This window comes from Pygocentrus nattereri, chromosome 17, assembly GCF_015220715.1.
Source record: "Pygocentrus nattereri isolate fPygNat1 chromosome 17, fPygNat1.pri, whole genome shotgun sequence".
NCBI lineage: Eukaryota > Metazoa > Chordata > Actinopteri > Characiformes > Serrasalmidae > Pygocentrus > Pygocentrus nattereri.
In genome coordinates this window covers 39874810-39900716 of record NC_051227.1, presented here as the reverse complement: position 1 = coordinate 39900716, position 25907 = coordinate 39874810, and the positions used below count along the sequence as shown (strand labels likewise).

General features: G+C 42.6%; 1 protein-coding gene across 1 annotated transcript in view; it reads left to right on the top strand.

The window, feature by feature from the left end:
* Positions 1-23824, top strand: part of traf4a (tnf receptor-associated factor 4a) — a 43261-nt gene extending 19437 nt beyond the window's left edge. Inside the window, exons 2-7 of the mRNA XM_017724229.2 lie at positions 6893-6944; positions 13327-13431; positions 14360-14521; positions 16167-16328; positions 18820-18975; positions 20032-23824. Coding sequence (XP_017579718.1) covers positions 6893-6944; positions 13327-13431; positions 14360-14521; positions 16167-16328; positions 18820-18975; positions 20032-20664 — 1270 coding nt within the window. The 3' untranslated portion in view covers positions 20665-23824. The remainder of the gene's footprint in view (positions 1-6892; positions 6945-13326; positions 13432-14359; positions 14522-16166; positions 16329-18819; positions 18976-20031) is intronic.
* Positions 23825-25907: the final 2083 nt, after the last annotated feature.

Sequence of the window (25907 nt, the reverse complement as noted above, 5' to 3'; positions counted from 1 at the left end):
CAGTTATACCACTAGTGAAACTTTTTATCAAATTCCATAGTGATCATTTTCGCATAACCGATCATAATATTTTTCATTAAAACACAAATTCTAATAAATTCACTTAATTACAGAAGATCTGTTTCAGTAGTGACAATTCTTAATGTTACACACTCATTTTAGACTTGAATTCAAGACAACGGGCTCTAAATGTTCACTATGTGGCCACGAGGGACAGGGATGCAGTCTCACTTACTGGTCTACAATGCAGGGTGTGGCTAAAATGAGGCTCCGCCTATGGACTAAAACTTTGTGTATCTGTGGTGACATGAAAGTGTGTTTTTTTTTTTTTTTTTAATTAAAAAATTAAATCCATGATAAAGTTAAAATCTTTCAGCATCTTTAAACAAAATCTAAAAGATCTTACAAAAACATTTTGAGAAATTTAGGGGTTAGGGTCCGGATCTGCCACCTCCCAATCGACAGTACCCTATAAATAACGATTTCATGTATATTTAGCTTATTACTATCTCAATGAACACCCTGGGTTTAAATTGATACTAACATAATCTTTGTGAATATAGAAGGTCTGAATACTTATTCATTTATTTACTTACTATTTTATTTATATACTGTATGACCGCAGTTTGAACCTATTCAGTAGAACGGTCCATATTAAGTCTTATTGTGAGAAGCATCAGTTGTCAAAATGTCTGCTTTACTTAGTTACACAGTAAGAATTGTAATGACGACTGGCGCTTGTTGTAATAAGCCTTTATAAATGTATAAGTGGCTTGATATAAGTTGTCATGAAAGGCGTATATACGCTTATATAGCCTTACTAAAGGAGAGTGTCACCAAATTCTCTCCAAAGCCTGTGCCAAGGCTTCCTTTGTTGGGAATGCTTATGATTGGCCACTGTTCTATTAGCCTCTCTGTCAGAGGCAGTATGGTGAGTTTGAGGGCAGTGTTGTGACGGCTGTCCACACGTATAACAGCACAGAAGCGAATGACTCTCTAATGTCCGCTTCAAGAAACAGCAGAGAATTTCACAGAGCGACACGGTGGGCCACAAAAGGGTGGGAGAAGCTTATAGAGGAGAATAGTCTGTCCTGCAGTTCAGATCCACTTTGCATCCGTAATGGAACGCCTAAACCTAACTATTGCCACTAATTAGGCTACCAATTAATTTTTAAAATTATTTTTGTGTTAAATTCAGCAAATAAACACTAATTGTGAATTAAAATGTGCAGGAGTGTGTTTTTCTTAAGAGGGTGTGTTCACTTATTTCACAATAAACACAACATTTGCATTTGACTGTACAAAAAAAGTTTCATCTGTGTTAAATATTCCAAACTATTATTGTAAAAAATAGTAGAATCTGTTAATATGTCAGTTTGAAACTTCTGAACAGTATTGTATGTAGATGTGATTTAAATCATACAGCAAAATGACATTAATAGTTCTAGAGCTCTGAAGGTTACGTGGACCGTTGGAGGTTCTTGTGCTTTGGCCATCTGAAAGACAGATTGCGGCGGAGTTGTGGGTGACGTATGTGTATATTTACCCGGCGGGGGTCCCCCTCTGTCCTGCTGCTCCTGCACATGGGTCCAGCTCTCTGCTGGTCATCTCTGCACCAAAGCAGCTGTCATGCCCGCCTGCATGTTAAAGGAGACCAGCGGGGCCTCTGAAATTTTAATGCCGCTGCCGCACAGAACACACTATGCCATGACGTAGTTGCCCCCTTGAGAGTGTATCCGATTAGTCTGTTTGTCACTCACAAGTTTTGGCCTTGGTTATTGCATGTGGTTTGTTTTTAAAACTGCTCTCTGACAGAAGTAACAGAAGTACTGTGGTCCTTTTCGTGGAAGCAAGTCTCCTTGAAATTTGCTTTCAGCTCTCAAAGCTCTGCCGTGTGGTTTTAAAGGGCCCATGTCCTGGAAAAACAAAAATTCCTCGTTTACATATACAGTTAAAAAGTTACACGTTCCCAGTCAATCAAAAAAATATAGGCATGTACCTTTTGACTTCGCTGAGACTATAAGACCTTCTCTGAAGGCCTAGAAGGCCCCGAGGGTTCCGTTTAGCTCATTAGCCATTTGCTTCAAACTCTTCCTTTGCACTGGAGTTCTGTAGCTGTTTGTTTTTCTTTGTCCCTTCTTCCCCTCATCTTAATTTGCGGTCACAAAGCAGCGAGTCCCCAGGCTGAGCTGATGCTGTGCAGTCAGCTGGCGTTAGTGCCAGGGTCGCGAGCAGCTGAATGTGTAGCTGCAGGTCTTCTCTCATCCTGCCTGGAAGAAATTGGCCTGACAGAGCAAGGCCGGCCTCCTCGCGCTCAATTCTGCCCCGGCTCTAAGCAGAAGAGGCACTCATTTAACCCCCCCACTCCATGACTAATTCTCCCTCGTTCTGTATGAGTGCTATGGGTGTGAATCCATGACCTTACACTGATTCAGTTCCATTACAGTTATTTAGGCACCGACTGAATGCGTCGTCGTTTGATTGCGTCATTCAGATTTATTTCTGAAAATACACCAAATTCCCAAAGCAGTGGAATACAGATAGAGAATGAATACACTAGTCTCTTAGGGCCAGACTCCACCTTTAAAACGCGCCCCCAGGCCCTGCACTTTGAAGGGGCAAACTGAGCTTTCTCTCTTAAAAGAAAAGTTTCAGGTAGTGTGAACATACCATTCACCATCTCATCCCTATACGGAAGCTAAGCTGCAAAAAACAGTCTGTTTTGAATTGTTTGTTTTTGTGATGTCATGAACACCAACACATTTACATTTATCCTCTTATATAGCAGTTTAGCTCCACCCCTTCACACTGATGTTATTAGGAGTGTTTCAGTCGAGCTAGTTTTTTAGGCGCAATACAAGGCAGCCAATTAGAACAGATCTTATAAACATATATAATTCCTAAGGGAAAATAGTTGTGTAAAAATGATTTATGACTTTTTGGCCTGTTGTAAAGCAAGAAAAATGGAGAATATGAGAACACTCACTGGCTAATCGTTTATTCGGCAGTGTTTGTTTTTACCGCCTGCATTGTGTTTCCTGCTTGATTGGACTTTTTCTGCCGTGCTAACTTACGTTACATTATCATTATTATTAAGTGACCCTTATTAGTCCCACAACAGGGAAATTTCACCCATCCGTGAAGTGAAACACCACATACACACTAGTGAGCACACACACACACTCTAGGGGGCAGTGAGCACACTTGCCCGGAGCGGTGGGCAGCCCTATCCGCAGTGCCCGGGGAGCAGTTGGGGGTTAGGTGTCTTGCTCAAGGACACCTCAGTCATGTGCTGTCGGCTCTGGGGATCGAACCGGCGACCTTCCGGTCACGATGAGCTACCGACAGGCTTGTTGTGCTACTTTGAGCTCTGCCTTCAGAAAGCATTGGATTAGTTTAGAAATCTCCCTCTCAGTTGGTTCCCACACTAATAAAGATATCTTCACACCCACGTTTAGCCCAGCTTATGGTTGTCCTAAGACATTCTCAGTAAGAGATCATGTCCAACCCCATTAGAGGACAGCACACAAAGCGTTTTTTGAAGTTTATGTTTAAAAACAAAAATTTATCGTGGCCCCAAAATGAGTGCATGCTGTAGTTAGTTACTTTAGTCAGTTATTAAAGCAGTACATTGCCTTCGCTTTCATTGCCTTTGATGCAAAATGCAGTATGATAAACTACATGTTTATTATTAGTAATAATTGCAGTAAATAGTTCTTCTGCCAAGCAAAGTACTTTAACAGTAGACGATTGCCAAGTGCCATAACGGTCAAAGATTGTACTATAAATAATGCAGTTTTTTATATAACTTGGCACTTTAATACGGTATGAAACTGGTGAGTATGGACATAAGGAGGTGTATATAGTACAGTGAATGTGGCTTGGCCAATCAGAAATGTAGAACTCAAACTGTCTGTTTTGTAAAATTGATCCTGATCCATTCTAAGATTGATGCCTGTGGATTGCCACCTTTATACAGATGCATCATGATCCATAGATGTATGTTTACACCCCAACGCACCTCAGCAGAGGCCTCAGACCTGTATGTAAATCACAGTCTCATCTCTGTAGGATCAGCTTGAATGGAAGGGCTCTGATGGGCCAGTAATAAAGCACTTTATTCAGCAGCTTGGCTGTAATTCTGTGGAGCCAGCCTCGGTCGAGTAATTGATTGGTTCTTTTTTGGGTCCCATTGTGGGTATTAATTGCTCACCCAGTGCCCTGCTGACACACTGACCCTAATGGAGTGAAACGAGGCTGTGCATTAAGCCTCGGTCATCAGGCCTCATGCAGCTGGGGCCAGCCACTGCCTCTGTCACACTGAGGGTCTGTGTTTGCCTTTGTCAGGTGACTTTTCAGCCCCTCCAGATTAGGGCCCTTGGGATTCAATGGGGACATTGTTGGCTTTTTCTCACTCCTCACAGTTCAAACTGTTGTCTTCCCGTCTGTTTACAGAAATGGAGCAAACGTCCGTTCATCAGAGGCTTCTTGTGGAGCTCCTTGTAACCCTTCAGTTTAACAGCAGCTAATTGAGACACTGCATTCACTGTCACTTTTAGCCTTTTCAGACATGTTAACAATGCAGTGGTTGCCTCCTTTCATTGTACATGAATGCTTCATGCTATTTCTTGCTCATGAGGGCTCTTTCTCTGCCTGCTCTTCCCATATATGAGGCCCGCTTGTTGGCCTTTGGGAAACCCCTGTATTGGGCAGTGGCTGCTGCCTATTAACTCAGCTGTGGGGATCAATTGCACAGATGGGCTCTTTGTTAGGGTTTTCATCAGAGGGACTACACTGTATACACAGTGTGCTTCACCTGTTTGTATGTAGTGTTAGGACGTGTGCTTGTAAATACTACGGCCCGACTGATGCACATCGTTTGGCTGATGATGAGACTTTGTGACAACCGAAAGTCTTTAAGGCCATCGCAAAATAAGGGTGTGTTTCTGCCATTTAATCTTCCCACACTTGCTCTTCTCAAACTGCACATGTGCCCTTTGCTCAACGTGTATAATTAACTTGCATTATAATTAACTCAAAGTCCATTTCAGTGAAACTCCCAGCAATAAAATACTGATAATCTCCTTAAGAAAGTGTCACATTCCTTAATGTGGTTATTTTTGAACAACAGCCAGATGTAATGTTGGTTGTAAGAGGTGCTTTAACTTGCTAAGCCAGGGTTTTGTTCTTGTAAAACAGGAATTTATGCTTGGACCTTTAAATAACTCGAGGGTTTACAGGAGTTCTGTTGTTGTTAGTGACATTACAGTCATGTATTCTGGTGACTGGGGTTCGTGTTTTTGGCTAGAGAAAAACTTTTAACACCACATTTGGTTTTTTGAGTAATTAATGAGAATAATGAGAATTAATTATTACATTTGAATTTTTATTTCTGTATTTTTATGTTTACACAGATACTAAAAGAGCCCCTGCCTCCCCAAATCTCTGTGCACAGGCCCCAAATGTATGAATAGGAATATAAGTCACAAATCACTTGCATTGTATCATCACTTATGGTAAATTGAACAATAAATCTAGCCTAGTGTATCTTTTATATAGTGATAAAAAGCTCATTAGCGCACAGAAAGCTCGAGTTCCACATGCTTAAATATTTTATTATGGGCCATGTGGACATACGATGTAACTGCTCTGCTGCCAGATTTAAACAAGCCAAAATCTCAGAATGCATCAGAACGGCTAATGGTTTGATAAAACTTTTGGGCACAGTTTAATTTTTGACTGTATCAAATTATACCAGCCGATATAATAAGTCATTGAGGAATTTTTGACTCCTTAGCATCAGTTTCATATCAGTCACAACATTTTTTTGTATCATTCAGACCCTAATGCTTGTGTACCATATGCATTATATGTATAATATGAATTTTGAAAGCCTATTCTTATACCTCACAGTCACCTCTCCTATTGCTGATGCGGCAGTCATTCCATTATTTACCAGTGTGAATATTTCATGGTGACAACAGGGCTGCGGACAGGCCTTGCTGCCAGAAAGGCCTCACTAATGAGCTATTCCACTCCTCTAAGATGACCCTAAATCACACAGTCCCTCCCACTCCTTCTCACTCTCTCTCTCCCTCTCTCTCTCTCTCTCTCTCTCTCTCTCTCTATCTCTCTGTCTCTCTCGTCCACACACACACACACACACACCTGTACACACATTACAACAAAGCAGAGTCACTGCCCAATACAGCCTGTCCCGCCCCGCGAACAAGACAAATAAGTAATCAATATTTCCCCAGTGGCCAGAGACAAGGCACAGGGCACAGATGCACAGAAGCCAGCCCACTGCTGCAGGACCTTTTTGGCAGTGCTGTGTCTTTTCAGATGCCACGTAGTTGTCACTGCTTTGGTGTCTGAAAAAAAAAACTGAGGAAATATGAGCCACAAGTACAGTAAGGAGGAGATAAAGAAGTACAAGGGTGCCTTTGTGCATTTTAGACAGGAGAAAGGTGGGTCAGGCTGGTGCGGGTGCTGGTGGGGTTTCTGACCCCAGTCGTAAAAGCGCAGATTTGTGAAAAGGTGCTGAGGGAGACGGAGATGGAAAAGACGTGTACATTAAAGTCACTGGCTCAGGGAGTATAATGTGGACGGGTTTAGCGCACGTTTGGTTGGGTGTGAGCTGAGGCTGGATTGGAGCCACCATTTGATTACTCAGCTCTCCTGCTGGAAAGCGAGGGTGGAGAAGCTGGGGAGCTTTGAGCTCATCTTCATTTGGCAGACCTTTTTTCTCTCCTCACACACATCCATGTGTTACAATAAACAAAGCCTCGTAAACGGGTGTTTAGATGCTTAGAATTCAGGCTTTTTTGGTGTGGAATAATTGGTGCTGTTCCGATGGCAGTAATGTGTGTTTTTCTTCTGTTCTTTGCAGTGAGGGGGTCTTCAAATGTCCCGAGGATCAGCTCCCACTGGACTACGCTAAGGTAACACACCTTAAAGCTTTCTCTGCTCTACCTCCACAGTTCTTTCACACCTTCTGTTTATATGGACAACCAAGTTTACCCGTTTTTTCTATCATCAAACATACTTGTAGACATATTTAGTGTTCGCTTCTTTAGTTTTTGAGGTATAATGCTAATGACGTCTGAGATGTGGAGTGAAGTTTTATGGACATCATCCTCACCATCATCATCTTAAACTGCTTAATTCACATCAGGTTGCCGTAGCAGTTGAGAGAGCAAGTGTCCCAGATGACCATGTCCCCCACAACTTTCTCTAGCTCGTTCTGTTTAGTCAACAGAGATGTCCGCATATGCAACCTAATGAACTCCACAGCAGTCACTCTCAGGCAGACCCAAGGCCTCAAAAGTAGCCATATAACTTCTACAGTAGTCACCTAGTAAAATAATGGAAGTACACAGATTCTGTTCCATGATTATGGGCAGTGCCGCCACTGCTGGTAGGATAGTTTGGCAAACCATCACTCTCCGATCGATTGTGATGTCCATGATGTCCATGGAGAAACACCACATAAACATACCACAGACCTGACAGAGACACAAGTGTGTGGTATATTAAAATGAAATAATACTGTATTCTACATAAGAAAAAAAAAGAAATTATTGCTTTTACAGTGGACCATGTATTCTCGTGCAAAATGCATGACAAAGTCATCACACACTTGCTCAAAAACATGTCAAGTTACAGGGGAACTCCTATTTTTAAACCTATTTTTAAAACCCTCTGCGCTTTTACAATGTTAACGAAAAACGTCACTCGGAGTGGTTTGACGTGAAATGCTCCATTCTGGAGTTTAATGCCTCTTAAAGCTACATCACCGGAGCTTAGCACATAACGTTGTCTACTATCGGCTTCCTGATGCTTGAGATCATTTTACACTGTGCATTTTTATTTTTAAAAAATCCGTTCTGGGCCGAGGGTGACATGCAAGGTGTTATTAGGCAAAGTAGTTCCCAAATATATATATATATTTTTTTTTCTTTCAGATTTGCCTTAATTTCACCCTCATGGTCATTTTGGAAAGTAAATAAACTATTACTATGACTATATTTATGTTAATGATCTCACAACCTTTGGTTCCTGTCATCCCCACTATGAAGAAATCTCAAGCTGTAAGTCTTTGCAGTGAACCATTTTACATTAAACCACTTTGAATGTCTGAATGACTCAAGTGTTGAATTATGCAGCTGTTTTTGAACAATGGGTGGACTTCCTCTTTAAAAAGAGTCTCAGACAGACTTGCTTGTGTGGTTTCTGACGCTATATGACTTTTTTTTTCTTTAGAAATGGAAACAATCATCTTGAAGCCTAAATTTTGTCTGGACTTTTATTCATTTTTATAGATAATAGATACTGTATGGCATACTATTATCTATAAATACATACTGTGTGACATATTATTATATATAAATACATACTGTATGACAGCCTCTTGGCTCCGGTGCAGAACTGAACACCAAACAATCTTGATAGGCTACATTTGAAGGGCCTATATCATGAGAAAATACATTTTCTTCACTTTAGCACTCTTTCAGTCTCTATATATAGAAACTAAGCTGCATAAAATAGCCTGTTTTGAATTCACTCTTTGTGTGATGTCATGAAAACCATCCCATTTATTTATATACTTTAATAGTCAATGTACAGCTATTTATAGCTCCTCATTCACGCTGAAGTTATAACGAGTGTTTCAGTTATAAATCAGAGCAGTTTGTTTACATGCGCAAGGCACAGCTTGTTTAGTTCTCAGGGATAAAGAGAGGTTGAAAACGGTCAAGTAACAATGAATTATGACTTTTTGGAGACATTTGGAAAGAGATCGTCTTATTCCAGCTGCTCCACCCATTACTCCCATTATCGGCTTGCGCCCCAGGGTAGGAGTGGGCAAACCACAGGTTGTTACAGATGCTCGTTACAGACCTTATCTGTCCGCTGGGACTCGGAGGGTGGCAGGGTGTCGGCCTTTACCGCAGCACTAAGGCCTCATGCAGGAGGCCTGGGCAGACCCACCTGCAAATGACACTAACCAACAACCGCAGGCTTCTCATTACTCTGGCAGTGTCAGATGTGGACAGAGGGAGCACAGAGGTAGGAGGAGGAGGAGGCGGAGAGAGAGAAAGAATGAATCATCTCAATTTGTCTCAAACTCCATTTGCGTCTGCTTGAAAGGGGAAGATGTGCTGTCTTCTTCGCATAGCTCTCCAGATGAATACGTCTGAGTTTCGTCAGCGATTTCCGTCTAGAGTTTTGTTTGCTTGACATGGTCATGATGTCAAGACTAAGAAAACGGTAATGAGCTGTGGATATAGTTACGAGGGAGATTGTGGCAAAAGGCTAAAAATGAGTGGAAGCTATTTCAGGGAGACTTATCTATAGAGATTCCCCAACTACTGCTTTTCCCAGGCTATTTATGGGAGGAAATTACAGCCTCTACTTTGGATCATCTGCACTGCACCCCTCAAAGGAGGAGGATTCAACCCAATCTCTTTAATTAGAGTTTTGCCTCGTTTCTCAGCCCCTCCTTTAACCGGTTAATCAGACCAGGCTGGGTAGGGGAAACACCAAGCCTTCTGCACTGAAAATGCAAAGCATTTTTCTCTTACTAGCCAACAGATGGGGCTTAGCCCTCCAATAAGGCGGTGTACTCTTCCAGTTCGGCCCTGTCCAGGACGGCGCTCATGGTCTCATAAACAGTCGCAATTACAGCAATTGTACTTGCTTTAGTAACCCTCAAGGAAACTGCTAGTTGCTTAGTCATCTGTGCGGTTCTGTATGAATGCGTTCAGTAGGTGGAACTTTACCGTGTGTTTTTGAGAGCTTAAAGTGGGTAATCCATTAAAGCTGGGTGTGAGGAGGTCAGTGGGCTAAAACTACTCTCCTTGCAGGATGAGAGCACTAGAAACGTGTGTGTGTGCCTATAACATGACTTTCTTTCTTTTTTTCACAGTCCTATATGTAGGTGTAAATCCACTAACCATTTTCAGTGCGTGTTCACAGCGTGAAATTGACGCTAGATTTAGTGTCGTACCATTAAAATTGTACTAGAACTGCTGAAGAAGGAAGTGTTGAACACTGCATACTGTTTGCACTAAGTGGCTATGAACTCTGAAGTGCGTCATTCTGTCTTGCTCATTTTAGCAGCTCTAGGCCTTCGCCAGTTTTCTCGCCAGAAAAAGTGGGACAGTTGCTGCTGTCGTGCCCTGTTGTATACAAAAATGTTCAACACAATGCATATTACTGTATAATATAATATAATATGAACATCGCTTCGTCCTTCCTACTAGCAAGCCAGTAAGACTTATGTTAAACTTCAGCACTGGTATACAACCTGACCAAACTGTGGGCTACTGCTGTCCACAGCAGCTTCACTGTCAGTGTTGCCCAACTCAGCAACTTTGTTGCTATATTTAGCGGCTTTTCCGACCCCTCTAGCGACTTTTTCTGGTGTTATTAGAGACTTTTGGAGACTCTGAGGTGAACGCACATGCTCTTCGGTCACTGTCCTCAGCGAGCAGCTGGTCCCACAGTGCCCACAGTGCTCGGCCTCACGGTCAGAGCAGACCCACGCCGCACATGAACTGCGCATGTCCACAGCCGCCGCTGACCCCGCCCCCTGTTTACAGAGCAGGATGAAAATATAAAAAAAATACATATATAAAATAATAGGAAAAAAAACTAAGAAAACAAAAACTAAAATTCTGCCAAAGCGTCCCTTTGAAGGTCACTTTGCCGCCCCAAGCCCGGATAAAGGAGGAGGGCGGAGCGTAGAGCAGCAGCTCCGCCCCCCACAGCAGCCTTCTGATTAAACTAGATGTGCTAACATTTAACAACACAGGACAAAATCGATTCATGTAATTTACGCAAATGTGATTTATGTAATGTGGGTCTAGACAAAGCATTAAAGTCACGAGGTTATTTTGAGAAGTGGCGGCTTTTATTTCAAAGGCAAAAAAAAGAAAAAAGAATCAACAGAAGTTCCTTTACTCAGAGTCACATCTGTAGTTCTGACATATTCCGGGTGTTTTAACTCACTTTCTTCTCCCCCGCAGCGCTATTCCTGTATTCTACAGCTTCAAATACGCGCTAATTGACCATTATGCAAAGTAGGCGATGACGTCATCCGGTGACTTCTGGTGACTTTTAGGACAGCCAATAGCTGCTTTCCTTACTGAGGAGTTGGCAACACTGTCACCTGTCTGACTTGGCAAAGCTGGCTGGTTTGTGTGAGGGATCTCGGGGAGGTTGCCGGTTCACTGTGCAGCAGTTACAGTTGTATTTCGCATTAACAAGCTTGTACTTTAGCGGATGCCGTGATATTGGGAAGGGAAAAGTATACACAGCAAACATCTTGGGTTACATTTTTTTGTCTATCACAGGCAATTTTCAGAAATGCCCCTCGTTTTTCCCCATAGAGAAATCTGCCTAGATCCAGAGTTCCCAGTAAGGGCATTACGCCAACTACAGAATGACCACAACTCCAGAGGTTTATACATTTTCTTTAATACGTTTTTGCAGCATTATTTAAGTGACGTCAGTGTGCTAATGTTAACTAACTGCTATCCCAGGTCGGACTCTAGTCGTTTTCATTAAGAAACATGGTGTTAGGCCTGAGATGTGCTAGCTGACTTCACTTAACTGCTGACTTTGGCACGAAGCTCCGATTCCAGTGCAGCGTGTGACGCTGAAGTCAGACAGTGGCGTATGTGGTGTTTAGAGATAGAACACAGTGCATGGGGCCTGGATTAAGACTCATGGCTAGTCTTCATTTGGTCCTAACAGCTTCTCCTAATTCTGAGGTAAAACGCAATGGGGAGTTGTTGAGTGACTGTAAGCTGACTCCATTAGCTTTAGTTAAACGGTGTGAACCCAGAAGCCAGTCGTTTCCTCTCGGAGTGGCTTAATCCCTCGAGATTCACGCAGGAAGTGTCATTAAAAGGTCATTATTATAGCCACCCTCTACAATCCCCCGCCCTGGAACAACGATTAAGCATTAGCATTTACTTTAGTGGATCTTTTCTCCTTCTTTTTTCCCTCGAAGGCTCAGCTCCCACACACGTGACTCTCTTTTTCTTTTTCTGTCTGGAAATCTTATTGCTGGGATTGGCCTCAGTTGCTCTGTATAATGCGGGAGACCGCTGTCAGTGTCATGAGAGCAGAACGTAGCGTGGAACCGAGTCAGCATACGATGACGGTGCTTTAAATGCTTAGTTTTTTCCCTTAAAGGAACTCAAGCGCTCCCTGTGGAATACCAATCAAAACCACTATCAGGCAGATCCATTTTTTTGGAAAAGGAAAAAGAATCACCAGAACTTTAATTCTTAATGTTTGGAACGGGTTCAGATGTCTCCAGTGTAAATAGCCTTGCATGATGAGATGAGATTCAGAACTAGTGAGGAATAATTTCAGCTCTCTTGACTCAGTGGATGATGGACAGACATGCCTGCAGTGCTGCCCTGAGTGTGATTTGCACACAGCAGATCTTTTTTGTGTGTGTGTGTGTGTGTGTGTGTGTGTGTGTGTGTGTGTGTGTGTGTGCGTGTGTGTGTGTGTGTGTATATAAATCCTGCCTCTCTGTGCTGGGGGAGAGGATTTGGCCTGATTGGATAGAGCACTGCCTCATCCTCCTTCATCTTTATGGACGAGAGGAAAATACAGTAGCCGCTCTGTGTAGTGCTAGTGCACACACACACACACACACACACACGCATACAAACACACATATAGATATATACACGTTCAATCAATCATTGACAGACACACCCACCATCATTTCCATGGATTTGATAATACTGTATAAAGCTGCAACCATATATCATCCCTGTCATATCAAAACTTGCCTCATAACTTTATATACCGTTTAAAGATGCCAGCTGCCCTTTATCTTGTGCTAACTTTTTAAAAATATGAATGGCCCAATAGAATTACAAATAGAAATAGAAATAGAAATCCAAATTTACTTTAAAATCTTCTTACTCTTACATACATTCAGGTTAAGAGAGGTTTTTTTACCTGCCATTTGGAAGAGTGTACTGCAACAGCCGCAGCATGTACACACAAAGTCAAAAGTTTGGACACACCCAGCTGAAAGTGCTTAATTTTGATGCATTTCTTTTGGTCCGTTCATTATGAAATGTTCACAAAATGTAAAAGTGTTCTAACGATTTATAAAAATACTTTTTTTTTTTTTTGGACAATAACGATATTCTTTGAGCATGGAGGAAAATAAAATGCTAACCAACTTGTAAGACTGAACTTTACGAGAAGCATGGAAAAAACAGACTCCGTGTTTGCCCACGTTGCGCGTGTGGATGTGCTAATGTTACGGTGCGTTTTCGTGCACTGCAGATCTATCCTGATCCGGAGCTAGAGCAGCAGATCCTGGCTCTGCCCATCCGCTGCATCCACAGTGAGGAGGGCTGCCGCTGGACCGGTCAGATGAAGCAGCTGCAGGTCAGTTTCTCCTCATCACTCTGTACTCCTCCCTTGACAGACCGTATAATAAACACATTGAACATGTTGAGAATGTGTGTGGGTGTATATGTGTATATGCGTATGTATAGATATGTGAACGTGTGTGTGTGTGTGTGTGTGTGTGTGTGTGTGTGTGTGTGTGTGTGTGTGTGTATGTATATCTATATATTTTTTCTCTTTTTTTTTGTTTATTTAGTTGTCTGTTTATTTACTTATTTTATTAATTTTTTCTCTTTCTTTCTTTTTTGTTTCTTTTATTTTTATTTATTTATTTTTTATTATTATTATTATTATGATTTTTTTTTTCTCCCTTCTTCTCTTTCTTTCCTGTCCTCTTTTTTCTCTCCTTTATTGCCTGTCAGGCCTGGCCAAACAAATAAAATACAAACATTAACCAGAATAGGCTTTAGTAACCTATAGAGCTGTTCTTGTGAAAACAAATATGTTTGGTACGTCAGTGCATTCGGATTAGCATTCCGATTGCAAAAATTGCCAAACATGACAGGTTAAAAAAAAAAAAAAAGAACATGTTGAGAATCTACGATTATTTGTGAATATGTAGCCATAAGAACGCGTTCACGACTGATCAGTAGTTGTCGTACAGGTTTCTCAATCATTCTGTACATGTACCTGCAGCCAGTAAGGAACATAGCTGAACGGCAGTGCACGTCTGTCTCGGTCTTCCTATATCTGGATATGAGCTGGATGTGTCTTCTGCTGCGGTGGTTCCTCCTTTTGAAATGTGTTCCTATTTTTACCTCGACCTCTACCTGCGTCTCTCTCTTTAATGCCATGGTGTGGTGTAGTGGCACGGCACTCGGAGGGAACGTGACTGTGTGTGCTTGTTGGGCCTGAAGAAAGCGTGCACTGTGCTTGCTGACACTTGCTCTATGCTCCGCTCCCTCAGGGTCATTTCTCCACCTGCGCCTTCAACGTGATCCCCTGCCCCAACCGCTGTGCCGTCAAGCTGACGCGCCGTGACCTGCCCGAGCACCTGCAGCACGACTGCCCCAAGCGCAAGGTCAAGTGTGAGTTCTGCGGCAGCGAGTTCACGGGGGAGGCCTTCGAGGTACGAACGCCGCCGGTCATGTCTTTAACTGACCCATCTCGGGTCAACGAAGAGGAAAGAGTTAATGTTATTGTTTTGGCATGTGGGAAGTGTGCGATGGTGGTTCTTTTCTGCTGGACGAAGGCAGCGGCAGTTTTGCTCGCTAACAGAGGTGGGTAGAGTGACCTAAACCCTCAAGTATTAATAACTCAAGTAAATGAAACCTTCCCAAAACTCTACTTGAGTAGAAGTGCAAAAGTATCCGGACAAAAAGTTATCCAAGTATTTACTACCTAACCTAAGAGCTGGATATGCTTAGTATATCCAGCATTAGTCAGCAAAGGCAGTGAGTGTTGTTAGGCTCTATTCTTCTACATTGCTGAAGGTGAACAAAGCAGCACAGATGTTTCAACACATCAAAATGAAATTAAAAACAAGAAAGGAATTAGTAACAAGATGAATGACTAACATGTAACGGAGTTAAAAGTAGGTTCATTTACTTTAAAACTAAGACAGTAAAGTCAAATTATTATAATTTGAATATAAATACTACATTCGCTTCAGTAGTAAATATACTTGAGTAAATATAACTTGGTATTCGCCACCTCTGCTTGCTAAATTCTTTATTTATATTTATATACAACCATGCCAGAAATGAATGATTGCCTGGGGTGAAAATCCCCTGAAAGTTTAAAACAGCTTAATCTGTATCTCTAGTGTTGTAATGGTTGATTATCATCACAAACAGCCTCTGAACATTTCCTTGTACGTAGGAAAGACCAGGAAACCACTCAAAACACACTTATAAAAGAAGCCTGCTGCTGAAGTCCATCATAAACATGTAGGCACACTGCATTTATTTGGACAACGCCTTCATAAGTTGTTCAGTCAGAGGTTTTGTATTAAACTGTAAGCTCCATAATTAGTTCTCTCATAGACAGAACGAGTTTTCCAAAGGGATCCATTTGTGGTAATCCATTATCAGCGTTGTGGTACGGGTGGAGTCCTCAAGCTCGTGCCTGATCCTGTACGGCTGAAAAAAAGCTTGGAGAAAGCAAAAGTAAACGTTATTCCAGTTCTTAAAAGTGGGACAAAACATTATAAGACCAGCTTTTTGCAAGGGTGAAAATTTTTATTGAAAAAAAACAAAACAACTTCTGATCCATTTTAGGCTACAGAAAGATGATAAAGAGGATGTGCAGTATTATTTTGACATTTTCTTTAGGATCTAGACTCTATTCCCAAACTCTATTCCCACAAAATCAGTCAAGAACAGGCCACTGAACAAAAACTGGCCTTTTATAAAAGCAGAATGAAAACCATGACAAGTTTTGTTCAAGTGTGGGTTCTTTTCTCAGACAGCACTCAAGGGTTAACATCACAAGACTTACTGCTTAATACGCCTCCGCGCCTGTTTTCATATGATGTATACCAGCTCTGTGATCTATGAAAGAGATGTATTCTTGTTTATTGTGTCTTTTTATTAGAATCTTGCCTTTTCTCAGTTTTAAGAGAAGACAAGGAAATTGTCCCAAATTGTTCACATATGCAGTGGAATGAGCCGTTTGAATTTTGGTTGGTTTAATAGCTATAAAAAAGCTGAAGTGGCAAACATTTCATGTTTTTCTTTTCTTGTTTCTTCTGTTTGTGTCTCTCTCTCTCTCAGAATCACCAGGGCATCTGTCCTCAGGAGAGTGTGTACTGTGAGAACAAATGCGGGGCGAGGATGATGAGGAGGCTCCTGGCCCAGCACACCATGGCCGAGTGTCCGAAACGCACGCAGCCCTGCAAGTACTGCGGCAAAGAGTTCGTCTACGACACCATCCAGGTTTGTCTCATGCTAATGCAAACTGCTCCAACCTGCTTGCCAATCAGGCGGCATGCTGTATATCAGTTAACAGCCCTCAAAGGGACAGCTGTGCTCTGCCTTCTGGGTAGAAGTGACTGGAAGAGGAGCTTCGCTTTTTTTCTTTACATGACAAATAGATTTTTATTTCTGTCCACACTGCAAGTTACAAGTGACCAAATCTGATTTGTATGATCAGGCTGTAGTGGCATTTGCTTGCATATCCACATGGGTTGTCAGTCTTACGGTCTGAGTTCATGTTCACGGAGGTGGGGCAGGTAAAAGTAGGATTTTATTGTACTGATCTAAAGAAGTCACATGTTCAGAGATCATATTTGAATGGGACTTTAAAGGGGAATTCCACTGATTTTTCACAATTGGTCCATAACTGGATCAGATGTAAACAAAGTCACGCAGACTGGTTTTATGTGAAATGCTTTGTACTAGAGAAACCAGTCAGAATTGTGGTGATGATGAAAAAATAACCAGGTGTCTTAAAAGCTCAATTCCTCTAAAAGTTCCCTCATAAGAAGTCATTACATGACATGGTTGCAAATGCACTGAGCAAAGCCCGAGACATTTTGTGTGTGTGTGTGTGTGTGTGTGTGTGTGTGTGTGTGTGTGTGTGTGTGTGTGTGTGTGTGTGTAGGTGTGTGTGTGTAGGTGTGTGTGTGTGTGTGTAGGTGTGTGTGTGTGTGTGTAGGTGTGTGTGTGTGTGTGTGTGTGTGTGTGTAGGGGTGTGTGTGTGTGTGTGTGTGTGTGTGTGTGTGTGTAGGTGTGTGTGTGTGTGTGTGTGTGTAGGTGTGTGTGTAGGTGTGTGTGTGTGTGTGTGAGTGAGTGTGTGAGTGAGTGTGTGTGTGTGTAGGTGTGTAGGTGTGTGTGTGTGTGTGTGTGTGTGTGTGTGTGTGTGTGTGTATAATGCAGTGTGTATATTCCTGTCAGCACCACTCTAAAGAAATGTGTCTCTTAGTTTTTCCGTTTGTAGAATGCATTACTCTGAATTCTTTGTTTATGTCTCATTATGTAATTTTGCAGAATTTTAGAAAATTGGTGGATTTCCCATTCAAGTATCATATAATTGAGGCTTGAATCAGGTAAAAATCTGAGTTTATGTGGCTTTTTGCCCTTCAGACTTCTGGATACACCAAAACATTGGATTTGAACTGCCTGTCTGAACAAAGCCTGCTGCTTAATTTCATTTTCTTGGTTGATCCTTCAGCCTTGATGGTTCATAGTTGTTTGTAAAGGCCCCATATCTTGTATTAGTGTGAACACACATCTGCCCTGATCCATGAACAACAACAACAGCAACAACAAAAGATATCACAGGTATATTACCATCACTACGCTTCCAGCAACAATGAGTATAAATGCGAAGGTTGTTGGCTCCACAGGTCGATAAGTTGCTCATGATTTAGAGCAAGAAGGGCGAAACCCCCCCAAGCTATTCATATGTTCCAATCTAGTGGCTCAAATCTGATTAAAAAGGAGTGAACATTGCCGTAGTTAAGGTTTATTTTCCTGCAGAAGGAGTTCATTAGATGCTCATGAAGTAAAGGAGTGGTTGGCATAGTAAAGTTCTATTTGCCCGAGTGTGACTGGAAAGTTCTGGACTGTTGAAGGTGGTAAAGTGGTGTAATGTTAGAAAGAGGAGTGGTGTGTTTGAAACAGGGTGCTAATGGAACAGTGGCATCGCAGTGGTGTATTAGTGGCAGTGAAAGCTCTTTAGAGTTGGATGGCAGAGGGCCTGTGACTACATAAACGGTGGCATTCATGCTGGATCCCTAGCCGGCCCAGCCTTTCTCCACACACCTGCATCCACACAGTTTTCCTCATTGTACGGTGCCGGTCTGCATTCAAGAGTTCCAACCAACATAAATTTCTCTCACACAGCGGTGCCTGACGGTGCACTCATCTACAACCCACAAGTGATTAAAGCAGATTTTCATATTACTAACATTTATTCTAATTCATGCATCCAACCTGATTATATGTATTCGCTAATGTGAAGTTTTCCATATCAGCAAGCTCAGCAAGTCACGCTCCAGAATATAAACGACTTCATCAACGTTTCATGAACGCATGCATGTTCTGCTTCCATATGCTGCCATTTAAAACACTTCTCAGTCTCTGTTTTAAGTTTCACGTTTCAGGTTGAATTTGTTAGTTTAAATAAGTCAACACATTCTCTACAGAGCACACATTTAAATGGCATTTCTGAGCATAATCTGTCTCTGTACTCTTGGAGTAACTACTCAGTGGCTTCTGTTATAAGTGGCTTTTGAATCAGTGAGTTTACTGTTCTCTTCCAAGTACAGGGACATAATTGTCTGTGGTAATCGACCAGAAGATAAACATGCGACAGATAGAGATTATGTTGAAAAATGTCTCCCTTTAAGGCAACGGGTGCATAATAAATGTTAAGAAACAGAGCTGTCATAAAAGTCGCATGCTGTTTTCTCTCCTTCTGTAGAATCATCAGTACCACTGCCCTCGCTTCCCCGTTCAGTGCCCTAACCAGTGTGGGACCCCCAACATCGCCCGAGAAGACTTAGCCACCCACGTGAAGGAAAGCTGCGGCAGTGCGTTGGTGCTGTGCCCTTTTAAGGACGCCGGCTGCAAACACAGAGTGAGTCTTCCTTCCCTTCCTGACCCGCTCAGTCCGCTCCACTGAGCAAGTTTACATCCTCTCCTTTGTGGGAACGTCCATGTCGGGTTCTGTTTGTTTTCGTCTGTCGTTTGTTGTTTTCGTTTGCGCATCTACAATGAAAAGTTTGTGATTTCGCATGGACGATGAAAGCCTATGGAAAAAAGCATCACCAAAACAAAAGCTGTCTTCGAGTTTCGGCTCCGTGCCCCCAGGAGCTGTTTTAATGAGAATCACACATTTTCAGCCTGACAGTGCATTTAGTTCTATTTTTGAACTGGATATAAATTTGATTTAAAAAAAAAAAAGCATGTGGAGGCTCTGGCCGTGGAGGCAGATGGGGTTTCATGTTGTCAGCTCCACTCATATTTTCGGATTGGGGGGGTTGGGGAATACAGATGGTCTAAGCACATGGATGTAGTCTACCCCTCCCCTGACAGTGTAGTGAAGTCAGAAAAGCACATACACAGTATCCTCACATTTATACGGACAGTTTCCAGTAGAGGCCCAGGCCATGCATGCAGGATTCGACCTCAGACATTTGAACAGTATTATAGAAAACATGCTCCAGGGTTTTAGAACTTAAAATCTCTTAAATCACCAGTACTCATTAAAATATATAACTTCTGTTACATATTTAATAAATCAACTAATTTACATTACTTAGCGTGTAGTAAATCTGGGAATTCAGTCACTTCAGTTATTTTCCCCTTACCCAAAATGTAGTAAACCAAGAGACATTTGGTGACTGAAGTTTGCTGGAAGTTTGCCTCAAAGTGAATTTACTTCACTTTAACTGTTATTTATAAAAATTGAGCCCTGAATATTTGAAATGCTTTTGTTGTCCTTTATTTAGCTACATTAGCTTTGTAGCTTCAGGGCAAAACTAAATAAGCAAACACGTCTTTGCACCAGACATGTCTTGCCTGATCGACTAAATTGGCTACATTTCGTATAATTTGGGTAAAAACAAAAGAAATGTTTTTATTTTATATTCCAGTGACGAGGCTTAATTAGATCTGTACGTCTGGTTTGCAGTGTCCAAAGCTGGCAATTGGTCGTCACCTAGAAGAGACCACCAAATCTCACCTGACAATGATGTGCAGCCTGGTGGGGCGTCAGCGGCAAGAGATCATGGAGCTGCGGCGGGAGATGGAGGAGCTGTCGGTGAGCCACGACGGCGTGCTCATATGGAAGCTAAGCGACTACTCGCGCAAGCTGCAGGAAGCCAAGCTGCACAACAACCACGAGTTGTTCAGCCCACCCTTCTACACGCACCGCTACGGCTACAAGCTGCAGGTATCCGCTTTCCTCAACGGCAACGGCAGTGGCGAGGGCTCACACCTGTCCATCTACATCCGAGTGCTGCCCGGCGAGTACGACAACCTGCTGGAGTGGCCCTTCGCCTACAAGGTGACCTTCTCCATCCTGGACCAGAGCGACCCATCACTGTCCAAGCCGCAGCACATCACCGAGACGTTCAACCCTGACCCCAACTGGAAGAACTTCCAGAAGCCCAGCAGCAGCCGCAACTCGCTGGACGAGAGCACGCTGGGCTTCGGTTACCCCAAATTCATCTCGCACGAGGAGATCCGCACGAGGAACTACATCCGCGACAACGCCATCTTCCTCAAGGCTTCCATAGAGATCCCTCAGAAGATCATGGCCTGAAGAGACAGCAGAAAGCACTGTTGGAAGGTTATGCAGTTGACTTCATGGGAAGACTCTTCTCATTTCTTACATGATGCTTGTTTTCCATTCCGAAAATTCAAGCAAAGGACTCGGAGGTTGCCGGTCAGGTGGAGGTGGAAACGTCAACACGTCGAAACGTCAACGCGTAGGAAAGCGTTCTGGTCCGTGAAACCATTGCACGCGCTCATTTCAGATTCATGTTTTCACAACTTTCTCAGTTTGCAGCAAAAGCCTTTGGACATTCAATAGTGCCTAGAAAGTTTTATTTAAATTTAAAGTCGTTCTTAAATAAATGTGATTTATGATAACTCTGTGACACTAACTAAACAGAAGTGTTTAAAGGGGGTGCGGAAGGTTACCCAAAGCCTTTGCACGTTGAGAATGTTTGAACTGTGTTAGGAAACAAGGCAACAGCACTCTAGATACACCCTGGCAGACAAAACTTGTGTGGTCTGTCCTAGGAATTCAGCGTACACACTCAAACCCATTTGCCTTTTGTTTACACGCACTCTCCGCCGGCAATGGCCCTCGAGCAGAAACTCAGCGACGGGGTCAGTGGGATCCAGTTTTCCTATTTAACTAGTTTTAAGTAAACTAATAGCAGCTGTGAAGTAAAGACGTCTCACTCAGTCACCTTCTGTCACCCAAGGCCCTTTCAGTCTCGGCTTTTAGTTTAATAGGGCGTCAAAGAACGCGACGCTCACTTACGCTGGTTTTCACAACACCTTGTCAAAAGCTCGGGAGAGATCTCTTGGTTGCATTCTTGAGCAGGACGGGCCAGTGTGCTAATGTGTTGTCTCAGGCTCCTCAGAACGGTGGAGACCAGCGCTCAGTGCGCTGCAAGTCAACTCCTGCACTCAAGCGTGAAGAGAAAGATGTGATGTAAGAACTTGTTTACAGGCACTCAGTAGGTGCTGGTGTGGAAATTGTTGGGGATGTCCCGACCAAGGAATGTTTTAATCAACTGATATCCTGATCCTTGCATAAGACCATTTCACCCCATCGTGCTATATTTGTAGACTGTTGTAGAGGTGGCACTATGAGTGCGTTTACATGCGCTCAGCAGTCCGATCATCATCTGATTTCTGCAGTCATCTGATTATTCAGATGGTCATGTAAACAGCATACTCCGACATCTTAGATCAGAGTAAGGTCTGGAATACGATTAGGAAATCTGGTAAAGAGCTGGATTTTAGCTCAGTAATCAGATGTACATTTCTCAGTCTGTGAGAATGTGGGAAACAGACCATGATACCAGAACTAAGCAAGCAGCAATGCAACAAAACCCTTACTGAGTTACTGAGTTGCTGGGCGAAGCTGAAACCAACTACATGCTTCCATGCTATCCAATGAAAAACATCTATGTCCATTTTTTTGGTGAGTTTTACTTTTCCGCACCGTTTGTCCTTTACGTTGTCTGAAAAATTCATGATTGGACCAATAGAAATGGCTAATAGGCTAAGAATGAAAACTATACATGATCTTACGCTGAAGGTAAAGAACGTTTTTGCCCTCTCCTGTAAAGTTATTGTTTTGGAGATACTTGTTTTTCATTGGACAGCGATAATATTGTTCATCTTCTGGATGATGCATGTTCATAGTTTCAGGTAAAGTCTCGCAATGTTTAAAAAAAAAAAGCCACGGCATGAAGTTTGAGTTCTTCTGTTCTTCTGAGTTTATTGGCTCATTGGAAAGCAGAAATCCAATTACTGCCTGACTCTTATAGACCCGGCGTTTCCCCATTATCTGAGTACTCGATCTGAACACACTCACTGGATTCCTGACCAAACCTTCTGATGTCTTCGGATTATTAAGTGCATATAAATGCCCTCAGTTTGTGGCAACATATCGTGTTTTCAAACTCTAACCGTTCATCTGCATCTATTCTAAAATAGAACGTGAAAATAGTCCAAAAGCCGTTTGTAATATTGGCAATACTTAGCGATACTAGATACATGTTCTAAGCCAAGATAATGATGCCACAAAGTGGTTGTTTTAAAGACGTAGTCAAAAAGATTTACACTGTCAGTTCAGAGTGTTATACTATGCAAATGCTATCGATGAACTGATTTTACTGCAGCATTTCCAAGTGACTAGCAGCCCAGCATGTCTGGTCTAAAACGCATTGGTTCCGACTTATGATAACAGACGTCTGCTGGAAGTGTGCAGGCTGTGGCTCTGTTAGATACAAGAATACAACAGGATTCTGTGTCAGATACTAATATAAAATGACTCAGGTTGGAATTGCAGTGGAGAAACTTGATCGAGACATCCCTAATAACTGTTCCTAACACCAGGCACCTGGTTTGTATACTCACGAACATAGACCACAAGTTTGTACTGTAATCTGTTCTCTTGAAACCTCCTGTCCACTGAGGGCATTTTAGTAAACATCCCATGGAACCAAGATTCTCTTGCATGGGAACGAAGCTGAAGTGGGTGCAGATGTGTCCTAATCTGCAGGTGTCAACGAATGGGACCTCCAGACTTTTTAGTCCGTATTCTCTTCGTCTTACTCTGCCGGTCACTCTCAGCTGAGGGCGAGGACGGGGCGTGTTGGTGCCTCAGGTGGAAGAGCGTTTCGTGGCTGTGTCTGAGGAGAATTCTTCCACGTACCTGAGGAAGACGAGCTTTGTGCAATACGGCTGTCTATTCTCCCGACGGACCGGCGGAGGACTTTGTGGACACGTGTGATTACTAATAGACGTGCGGAAGCACATTCTCATCATCTTACTTTTAATGAAAAGTCCTGATTTAATCGCGCTATAATACCAGCTAATATTTTCTCAATAACTTTAAGAAAATGTGTGATTTTCTTTTTCAAGATTCTGTATTTTACAAATGTTCTTCAGAATGTTTTATACAACACTTTTTTCGGGGTGACAAGTGGGGAGCTGAGGAGCTGTCCTTGGACTTTTTTGGACATTTTCTCGTTTCAGTCCCTCTGGAGTTTGCTCCGTTGTTTCGTTGGTCTGGTTTGGATTTTTTGCATATTCTGTCTGTACTATATGCTCTTGAGAAGTATTTATTTTAAGCCATCGCATAGGCTCGACACACACGATGGTGCAAATGTTTTTATATGTTGATTGATGATCGCTTGTCATTTTGCCCCTTGAAATAAAATGTCCATAGTAGTCGTCTTGGCTTCTGTCCTCTTGCGTGTTGTGCTGACTTATGTTACATCTGGAGCCACAGCGAGACCTTTGGTCCGGTTAGTGCTGTGCGAATTTGTGTCACGTGGCGGTTCGCTGCCCTGCTGTTTATATGCCTGTCTGTCACAAATATTTACTGTTCACATACATCACTTCCCACTTGGCTTTGGCACTCCTGACAGCAGAGTTTGTACCAACTGCAGCCGGCATTACAACAGCTACACAAGCATTCTGAATCATTTGAAGACTTGTCCCCACTTCCACCACCCACCCCTATCCTTCCTACACTGCCAGTCAAAAGTTTGACACTTATCTTTTCAAAAAAGATTTTAATGAGACATGATTTCTGAGTCAGTTTGCAAAAACTTAACTTAGTGAACAGAAAGTTGTTTAAGATCCTACAGTGGAAAAAATAAGGAAACAGAAGGATCATCTGACAGAAAAACACTGTAATGGGATCCCAGTTCCTGTGCATCTTATCTGCTTGTTATAATGTCAGAATTCAACGGCACGTTATTATTTTGTTTGCATTAACTCCTTAAATGGCTAGAGCCCACCAGAAGGCTCAAAGTCTTATTATACACTTCTATATCCTATGAATAGCTCAGCCAGTTTGCATTGAAGTCCCTGTAGTTACTGAATAATAAGCCTTAGTGTGTAATAAGCCTGGGATTAAATTAGGGTTGGGGGGGGGGCCTAAAACAGATTAAGAGGGGACTACAATCCGAGGGCAAAGGGCTACAGCGCCCCAGGTCTATCTGCATGTGCTTCCAAACTTGTAAGTCTGTTAACTAAATACTGCGTCCAAAGTTCAGCAACACCGACGCAGTTTAGCTGGATGGGGTCGTCTTCGTGTTTCCAGCGCCCTTCTTCATTTGCTCACTGACATTCCTGAGACCCCTGTCTCCCCCCGAGGTCCTGTTTATGTATGCGCTGCTCTGACTTCTACAAAAATGGTTACAAAATTTGCTTAGCTAGCTAATTAGCCCACAGAGGCTAACCTAGCTGGGGGCAATTAGAATTACTCGTCTCTTGTCTGACCTCTGATGACTCCAGGATTCCAGCCTTGAACACAGGAACATGTAAACATGTTAACATGTAAACAGCGTGTGCTCCATTATAGGAGCAGAGTAATGAGACGACTGGGGACTGTTATGAAATACGGTGTTTGATGCCTGACATTGGTTTACAGTCGTTTTTATGATAGATTTTGGCCCGAGACGCCCTGTTAATCAATGTATTTTCATTCCATGATGGCAGAGCGGGACATACAGGCCGTTGTAAGGCAAACATAGTTCCCCCACTGTTTTACCATCATCAACAGTTCATATAAAACACAGAAGATCTGTGGGTTCACTGCTGGTTTTGGATAAAAAGGCTAAATGTGTTGTAGGCATTGTGACCTCTGGTTCCCATCACCACCACTGTAATGAGAACAGTCTGTAAGTTTCTCCACCATGAATGATTTCACATCAAACCACTCTGGGTGAGTCTTTTAACATCGCAACGGTGGAATTATGCAAACATTTTGAAATAATGGGTTAAATTTACCCCTTAATGTGTCATCTAGGCGTTTGGTGTTTTACGTAAAGAGCCGAAGCTGGGAACAGAGGTGCTCCTCCAGATAGACGGAGTCCATTCAGTCCTCCTGACTGTGAAGTGAGACTCTCAGCACACTGCCGTCGTGGCTGCTGTGCTCCTTCTGCTCCGCTGTCTGAGATTTCTCACTATCGCCCTTTATTTATTTCATACCCACCTGTGCCAGGCGCTGGTGAAGGATGCCAAGCTGGCATGCCGTTTCCTCGCAACGATGACTGAGAATGGACTCTATCCGAACAGCACGTATGCTTCTCCATGGCCAGCCTTCCCTCCTTCTCTCTCTACTATAAACACCCAGAAGGACGGAGGGATGAAGGGAGAGGAAGTGAGGCAGACACGTGCTCCACTTTCATCTTCTGCCAGTCGTTTCTTTGCGCCTGTGAATGTGGAGGCATATGGAAAAGGGGGAGGAGCGTAAAAAAAGTTCCTCAAAATTCCCACCCCAAGGAGAAAAGCCGTTACTCCACTTTA